Below are 9543 nucleotides of genomic sequence, written 5' to 3'. Positions count from 1 at the left end.
TCCTCAGCTACATCTCAGTACTGAATATACTGCTTTGAAACCCCAGGAATAGAATAACCAGACAGAGAAGTTGTTTTCAAATGCTTCAGCACTGCATCAGATTTCAAGAGATTAAAATACATCTAATTGTGTTTATAAAACACAATTGTGTTTCCAAAAAACAACCAACCAACCTACAAACAGCACGTTCCCTAGGACTCCCAACTACCTCAAAAAACAGTATTTACCATTTTATAGTTCAATAGGTGTAGTCTAAATAGAATTTTAATAAATGCTTACTTTTTTATTGATATAATATGGATCCAAGTCCTCCAGGGGCTCAGATACCATTTCTGGAGGAATATCACCATAAATAAATGGCAGCGTCTTTCCTGCCTCCAAGTCATTATTTGGCGTGAGCTGAACTTCTTCATGACCACCATCATCTTTGTGCTCATCTTTATCACGATTAGACTTTTCATCAGCAATACGTTTTTCAATAGCTGCAAGAGACTCTTTGGTGAAATAGAAGAAGCAGTCAGATCCTGGTGGTACCAGCATTGCCTGTGCCATCTTTTCATTCTGTAAACTTTAAATACTTTTAGGCTCTTGTGCAAGAAGATCCTAAAAGAGTGTGAGGGAAAAACAAACAAAAGAAAGAAAATCACCAAATGTAAGTTTTCAGGCATAATAGTCACCTGCCTCTTTTCTATTCCTAAAATGCTGTACAAGCATAATAGAAAATTAGCTACTTTAGCTTTTGTAAAGGAACAACATGGCAAATAGATAAAGTTTAGGATATAAAAAAAAGTACAAAAGGAGAAGAAATCATCACATTTGCATACATCTTATCTGTCATCTCAGGTTAACACAAATATCATTAAAAAAGGAAAAAAACATTCTCACTTGCCCTAGCCTCAACGTGAAAACTAAACCACACCTCATTGTGAAAAGCTAAGAAAGGTGCTCTTTAACATGCAAGCACTGAAGAGAGCAGTTACCAGTTCCAACACGCAGATTTATAAAAAAAACTAGTATCTCTGTAATTGCACTTGCAATATATGTTACGAAAAACAAAACACATCCTTGCTATACTCTGAATTTCTCATGGAAACACTACTCCATCTGGTGGTTTACATCATACTTGCTAAACTACTGCTTTATTAGACCGATATACATAAACGTATATTATATTAAAGCCATGTGCACAAGCAGAAAGCAACTGGACTGAGGTTTAGTTCTTCCCTCCACAGGTTTCTTGACTTGCATCTTCTTGATTTTCAGCATTAACTTCAGTAGTGTTATGCTCCTTAATTAAGAAAGTACTAAGGATGAAGGGTTTTGGATTTAGAAAAAAAAAAAAAAAAAAAAAAAAAAGCAGACTATAGAAAGTCACAGTGCTGTCTCTTAGGCTAAATAGATTTTCAAAAAAAAAAAACCCTAAAATAATACACTTATTAATTTACAAGAAACAATACATTTTCAATAGATTACTTTTCACTAGCTTCCTATTTTCTACAGTGAGCACATTAATACCCATGAGTGCAATTACTTCAGGATGAACTGATTTTCTAAACAGAAACAAAATGGAATCAAGTCCCCCTTGGTGACATTCATCACTGCTGTAGTCTTTGTCAACACTTCAACAAAATTAAGAAATTGCAGTGGGTTGATCTTTGCTGACTACCAGGTGATCAGCCAGCTGCTCCCTTTTGATGAGGTGGAGAACAAAATGAGTGGGGGAATAAGGAGATGGGTAAGCTCATAACAGCAGGCTCTCCACATAATGTTCCTATGGGAGACATCCACCTGCTCCTGCATGCCCCTCTGCTGATGAGGGGCAAAAGATTCACCATTCTCAAACAGAAGGTCTTTGACTGCTGTTTGACCTCCTCCAGTGAAACCTTCCCAAATCCCGCAGTGAAACCTTCCCAAATCCTAGCATGCACACAAGCGAAGACCTGCCTTGCAATCTTTTGATTGAAACTAGCTGTATATCAGATGGAACTTTTTCTTCAGAAGCTGGATGATGTCTGTGGCTTCAAGTACCCAGAGAATATCCTCCTATGCACCAGTGAAAAAGTCAAGATCTCTCTCACAGGAGGGATACCAGGACCCTTCTCCATAATCCTCATTCTTACTTAAGAACTAGAAGTAATGCTATTGTTATATGATACGTTTAGTTCCTTTTTTTTTTTTTTTTTAATACCTCTGTTATTTATTGATTTAAAACTTCCTATATGGAACTCCCTATATTAATCAATACAACACTTGTTGTTTACTTTTTCTACATTGAGAGGTGAAAACTACAGTTAATACTGTTTATACACCAGTCTGCTGTGCCTGAAAAATGAAGGGGCACCCTTAGTTGATTAAGAAATATTTATGCAACTTTATGCTATGATGATTCTCTTCAAAAACCAAACAGGAAGAAAGAAATATTTAAGAAGAGGAGAAACTTGTAGAGTAAATCAGGTTATCTACCATAACATCCAGCCAGCTATTTGGATGTATTCTTATAATAATCCCTTAAAAAGGTGTATCTATTAAATGTTATGAATGCAGGCTAGAAGGTCGAGTATGACCACAGAAGCTAGTTTTCATTGAATTTGTGCAGAAAAAATGTCACTAACGTATCTTTGTCTATGTATTTAGGCTAAATTTACTCTTTAGAAGCCTATAATGTGTAAAACTAAAAGTTCAAGACTGCTTGTTTTATCAAATATCAGTATAGCCTTACGGCAGTTTTTCTGACTTGTTACTGACATTGTCAGACCGAAAACCACTCTTTCTTCTGGAAGGAAGGCTGGATGTGGCTCTGGGCAGCCTGCTCTAGTGGCTGGCAGCCCTGCCTGTGGCAGGGAGGTTGAAACTAGAAGATCATCGTGATCCTTTTCAACCCAGGCCATTCTATGATTCTATGATTCTTGCATACTGATATTCCAGTGGTTCATTCAGCAGTGCTTAAGCAATATCCTCATGGTTAACACAAACTCCAGCATTTCTCTGTAATGACACTAATGTCAAAGACTGAAGCACATCCCAGTTCTAACATAAAGAAGGGTATTTCCTAACATATGACAGCAAACTTTTCTATTAGTGATTTGTCCTAGCAGTCTAATCACAACCCAGGCTTGGAAAAAACACCCTCACCCATGTTAAACACATCTGGAGTTACAGTTCAGTGGCCCTATTTTCTCACCGTGACTTGATCATGGATTGATTTCATGATTTAAATGTTCTCTTATTTTTTCTGCAACCTTGATGGCTACTGTATTACTCTACCCACAAAGAGGTAGTAAATGAAATCAGAAAAAGAAGAAAGAATTTGAGTTCTGGGGAAAAAGAAACAAAATAAAACAAAAAGGAAAGAAGAAGAAAAAGAAAACCAGCTTTTCCCTACTCAAACCTCCACTCTCCACCAAGGAAAAAAAAAAAAAAAAAAAAGCCACTAGTGGGGGAAAAAAAAAAAAGTTTTTTCAGCTTACCATTAATGAATATGCTCCTAATATAGCACGATTCTGTTGTGCATGTAAACCTGACTGGAAGTACTCTCAGCACACAGGATAGAAAAAGCACAATACAAATGAAGTATTAAAGACAACTGCTGCATATTACTGTCTGTCTAGCACTAGAAGAAATGTCTCTGATTGAGGAACTATCCAATGACATCACTATAGAAATGCTAACAACATATTTCTAAAGGAATACGATTGAATGAGAAAAAAAAAAATCTTTGGAAACACAAGTTTAATACATATAATAAAAAAGCATCTGGTTACATTTATGTTATTTTAGAGACAGTACCTGCACTTATTACTCTTCTCCTGTAATATATTCCTCATCAAGTTAAATTTAAGCCTAGTCCCATGTTATTTTACATTCTGAAGTTTGAAATTTTGAGTCCAAACTCACTGGACCAAAAGAGAAGCATGAATAGATTGTTTATGTTTTCAGTAGGCACCTAAAAATGTTTAACACCTATAAAGATAACATTCAAACTTGCATGCAAACCGCACAGCATCTAAATGTCAGAATCAGGGAAATACATTTCCCATACAGACAAAGGACAAGCATCTTCTTTTTTTTTTCCACTGTTCAAAACAACACATCTGCTCATACCACTCCATATTCCATAAAACTACAATGGATTTTTACAGTACTATTTTCAATGTTCTCTAAATCTTATTGCTTATTACTCTGATACGTATCACAGTGCTACTTAAGTTAAAACAAACAAAAAACAGCATACTAAAGAAGGCTGGCTAAATTACTAACTCTCAATAACCACGTAAATCTCATAAGTAAATTAAGGGGAAAAAAAAGAAAATTAATTAAAAATAAAAAGCTGCTACCATGATAGTCTGGTGATGATGTACACTGAAATTCAATTTAGCAAACGATCAAACTTGATGAGTCATCAGCAAACCCACATACATGTTCTTTGTTAGGCTCTTTGTTTTGTGCATCTGCGTACATGAAAGAATGTGGTTGTTTCCAGGTTGACCAACTGTGTAAATTGTAACTTTCATTATTAAGTACTATATTTTTGTACACCATAATGCAGACTTGAGACTGTCACAGTTGCTAAAGAAAGAAAACTGTTTTTAAATCTATTTTAAATCTTCAGTATCGTTCTCTGTCAGCAAAACAAGAAGCTGGCTACAATACAAACCCAGAAATTTATTAGGAAAATGGTTTAATCTAGAAAGCATCAGCTCTAATCAGCAATTAAAAATCTAGTATTCTTCCTTCTCAAAGAATTTCCTGTGCAGACACTAATAGTACATACACTATTCATCCATTTATGACCCTAACCATCAAGAACTGAAACATTTCTGAATTATTAATAGTTCTCAGACTGAATAAATTAAACCTTTTGCACATTTCATCCTTTGTTCTTCTAGAAGATTATAGTGACACCACAGTAAGACTGACTTGGACAACTCGTATTAAACAAAACATGCTCTTCATTTAAAAGTTGTTTCTTCCCCTTCAGCTTGTTCATGAGATTAATCTCAAGGACTCTGTAAACAAACACCTTCTGAAGACAGACTGAACTTCTGGGAATTTCTGGAAGTAACATGCATCACTGTTTTAATTTTATTTCCAAAATACAGATTTTTACAGCTTTTGCATCTGTGTTATTTTGTAAGACAGATTTGCTTTTGCAAATCCTGGTGCTCTATCTTGCAAAGTTTTATTACCGTGTTTGTTCTTTTTATCCTCAGTTCTCTTCAGCTTGCTGTTGTGTTTATGAATTATCTGTATACCAGTCCATAAACCAGTATAATGGGACTTTATCAGTGTTTTGCATTGGAAACCACATAAAGGATGCTGAGTGACCTTTGCCCCCAAAGACTTTTCTTTTCTGAGAACAAAGACAACAAGACATTTACATTACAAACTTTACCTTTGTCATTTTTAATCAATTTTCTGTTTAAATTCTCAATAAAGACAATCGTCAAAGTTTTAAATACAATTTCAATCTGTGGATGTAAATGAATATGCATCTAACTCCTTGCTTTAAGATCTGTTTAAAATAAAAAGATAAATTCAATATCTCCATGGACACTGTATAATTTCAGAGTAGCTGCTTGGAGATGGAGCTATGAAGCAATACCCTTCTATATTTATTTTCAAATAATCATGGTGCTTGCTCAGTGGTTAGTTTTCCATGTTCGTCAGCTGAAAGAGAGTAGAAAGGAGAGGCAACCACTATGCAGGATTCATTTATGTTCTTCACACTGAGCACTTCTTATAAAATAATTGTTTCCAGTTACAAAACTGAACACACTACTCAGATTCTAAATAGCTATAAGGTCTCGTCAGAATATAACTGCCAGATTCCCCCAATTGTAACCCAAAATGTATTTAATCCAGAAATCATTTCAATCCTACAAGTCTTTGCATCAACAGATGTTCCTTAGAATAATGAAAGATAACTTTTATTCTTGGAAAGTTTCAGATGAAAAAGGCTGATTTAGCAGGATGTTTAAAAAGAAATGTGTTGGGTTTTTTTAGGCATTCAAATTTAAAGGAAGAAATAAAAACATGCTTAAAACAGGAACACCTCCAATAGAAAGGAAGGTTTTCAGAACTACTTGCTCTGGTCTAACTTACAGAACAAGTGCTCAAAAGATACACGGTCAGCAAACAAGCAGAAGACAAAGGGCCGTGACAGCACTGCAAGTTGCTTTGCACACTTAGATTTCTCTTGCATCAGATTTGCCGAGAGTGATTCCAAGAAGTCAATAAACAATGCACTCAGAAAATTAGGAAGTACAGTACTTGTAGATCAAATTTTCAGAAGCAATCTGCATCCTATTTCACCTGCACCAAATGAATGCCAGCAGAAAAAGAAAAGCACGCAGCCTGAAAACAAAATGTGAAGAATAGGCAAACTTCTTTCAAGTGTTCTGCCTGTAAGAAACCCAGACATTTACAAAATCCTTACAGGTCACAGTCATGACATCATCACCTACTCTTGTGCTCAAAGAACTCTGTATCATGCTGTTTTGTCTCCCATTGGTCTGGTACTCACGAGTTATGCAATCCATCAGTATATAAAAGTTGCAAAGCAAGTGATGTCAATGAAACATCCTGCATGAAGAGTTAGAAGACCGCCTAGAATCATTTCATGATAGAGACAAAGCAGTAAGTAAAACATGAGCTTTACTATTTTTCTTTTCAAAAGAGATATCGAAAAATCTGTGTGGTCCTGAGTAGGACTCAGATCCAAGCAATGAGAGCTTATATGTGTACTCACATATGTGTACAGAGAAATCCAGAAACTACTCTATTGAACACTGGAAAATGTTTCTTTCAAGTTCACGCACTCCCTTAGTATCTATCTAATGCTAGTTTACAGCCAACTAAACACTCATAATACAGTACAAGTTCTTAAAGCAGGAATTCTTATTTGATTTAGCATATATGAAATTTGAAGCTTTTAATATAATAGCAAAACCTGGCTATGCAGGTACTCCTTGCAGAATGGACCACTTATTGGAAGGTGCTCAGCTGCTCTGCTTTCTAGCACAGCAGAATAAGCATTATGGTACATGATTATGTTACCACATTATGTTACATGACTAATGTTAAATTAGTTTTATCAACTCACAACTTCCAGAAATACTTGAGATTTAAAAAAAAAAAAAAAACAACAAAAAACAAAAGACCACCACCTCAGCTATGTTTAAAGAGGTTACAGTCTCCTAAGTAGTCTTTGTTACTATGAGCAAACATGTATCTACAAGTGATACTTAGAAGTTACATTGTCAAAAGAATAAGTACCATGATTTTTCTGAACTAACGGAAAAATGACAACATTTACAAGAAGTGAATTTGCTCTGCATTACAATTGTACATAAAACAAGGATAGGATTTTTTAACATTGCATATTAGGAGCCTGGAGAAGGATGTGTTCAATAAAGATGGCTTTTTGCATGTATAAAATACAAACGTTTCTGCAAAATAAGGTGGACACTTCATACCGTTCAGCTTACTGCTTATATTCACCTGCTAGAAGTCTGGCAAAACTGCAGCCACGCTGCATTTAGTACATTCATCCTGAGTACAAAATCCAAAATATTTTTTAAATCTCTGTGCAAACTGCAGTGTTGTCAGAAAAGTTTGGTCACTTTTATTTTGTGAAAAGAAAACCTAAGAAAAAACAGCTACTCTACTAGTCCTGTGTCTAGGACTACTTTACAGGACAAATTTGAAATGAAATCTCCCAAAACTCAGGGCTGTGAACAAAGGCGCCAAGTCAGAGGCTCTCCCCAAAACTGTCTGGAAAGAAGCTGAACATCAGAAACGTTTTGGCATTGGTCAGCCTTTCAGTAAAATGTGAGTAAAACCAGGAAAGTTCTGAGATCTCCACTTCATTAAGAGCTCTGATTCTAGTTGTATCAAAGATTCTGAGTTGTATCAAAAAGAATTACAACTCTTATTTTAAAAAGCTTTGAGAAAGGAATGCACAGTTCTTCTAGCATATAAAATTCCTATACATTCATACAGTTATGAATTCTCTGGTCTTGTAGCAAAAAGCAATGATACATGAAACGTCAAATCTTATGATCATGTATGGCTTTTCACCAAAGGACTTGATGTCCCCTAAAATAGGCCTTTCTCAAAATTACTCACATTTTGTTTTCCTTCAGCAATACAAAAGGCTTTTTTTGCCTTCAGTACCTGGAACTTCATATCTATATGCAAACAAGCAAGCAGTTAATTGTCCTTCTACAAGAGTCTGCCCTGAGAAAGAAGAACTCAGCAAAAGGTAGATCTAGAAGAAGTCAGGCCACAGCACAAACATGCAGCAAAGAATGAAAGCAAGTGAACTGATCTCAACTATCTGCATTGACTCTGGAAACAAAAGGGCATTTTGAGTTAATATTTATTATATATTGGGTTAACTACTGTACGGCAAGACTATTACAATAAACAACGCATATTTTGTTGACCAACTGCTGTTTCCTTGTTATAAAAAGAATGCTAATTGCTTTGTCTTTTTATAACCAAACCTTTTTCCATTAATCAATGCCAGGTCATTGGGGTCCACAGAGTTAATTAAAGAAGACAGCTCTTCTTGCGTCTGTTTATAAAAGACACATGCTCCTCATATTGCTAAAATCTACTATCCTGGTACAAACATCTACAGATCTACAGCCTGTGACCCTGGAAGACAATCTAAACTTGCTGCTGGCTGTTCTTATCAATCGTTTGATAAAAACACATTACACAAAAAGAGGCAAGCTTTGAACAGAACTAAAATGCCACACGAATTACTTATTTCATTAAAGGAGCTATTTGGGAAAACTGTAGAAGGCTGAGCCTTCTGTTCATTGTGGGGAACCTCCACATCCAACAGTCTGTTTTTGCTGCAATTTAAAGCATTTAGACCTGGGAGGTAAAGAAGGTAAAGTCTCCTTCAACTTTTTATAGCTCAGAGCTGACATTTCCAGAGTGGACCCATTGCTGACCCGTTAAAACATTTTCTGTCAATATTCTTCCTAATATACTTTCTAATAAAGATGGCTTCAACAACAGATGAGAACACCTACACAGTTTTTGTTCAGGTGGTAATAAATTACATGCACATATTTCAGAGTACATAAGCACTATGCACAGCAGAGAAAGCGCATGCATCCACATGTGTGGGATTTTTCACCAGCTTAAGTCTTACAAAGAAAACAACAGAAATCCAAATGCCAAGCTAACAGAATACTCCACAGAAATCACTCAAACCTTGTACACAATGCTCAAACAGCTCAGAGACACCTCTGAGTGATTCATTTCAGAGCATAAAAGCATAGCGTTTCCTGTATATTAGACTTTAGACCATTACGTGGCTCAAACTATCTGTATCACCATTCCAATAACTTTCCTGATTTAAACCAAATTAAAAATAAAATGATCTTGAATGTCTTACTTCTATAGGATTAAAATCAATGTGTTGAAGTCCCACGGAATGACTGCATCAACACCACCCACGAGGGTTTCAAAAACACAGAAAGTATTTCTCCGAGTTACCACCAACTGTGTGAAAATGAGTTGTTT

General features: G+C 35.6%; 1 protein-coding gene across 22 annotated transcripts in view; it reads right to left on the bottom strand.

Moving 5' to 3' along the window:
• The window catches only part of LOC122162086 (sodium channel protein type 2 subunit alpha-like), a 140887-nt gene that overhangs the window by 38066 nt on the left and 93278 nt on the right, over positions 1-9543 (bottom strand). For 15 of the 22 annotated variants that reach the window (XM_042821998.1, XM_042822008.1, XM_042821997.1 and 12 more), the window contains one exon: positions 280-603. In XM_042821998.1, the coding sequence (XP_042677932.1) occupies positions 280-603 (324 nt within the window). Of the gene's footprint in view, positions 1-279; positions 604-4334; positions 4380-5186; positions 5351-9543 lie in introns of those variants that run through there. The other 7 variants (XM_042822006.1, XM_042822016.1, XM_042822005.1 and 4 more) reach the window with 2 other exon arrangements.

This window comes from Centrocercus urophasianus, unplaced genomic scaffold, assembly GCF_019232065.1.
Source record: "Centrocercus urophasianus isolate 14NV4802_14NV808 unplaced genomic scaffold, USGS_Curo_1.0 seq_20, whole genome shotgun sequence".
In the NCBI taxonomy this organism is placed as follows: Eukaryota; Metazoa; Chordata; class Aves; order Galliformes; family Phasianidae; genus Centrocercus; species Centrocercus urophasianus.
Note: the sequence above shows the minus strand (reverse complement) of the source record. Positions and strands in the feature narration are given on the sequence as shown.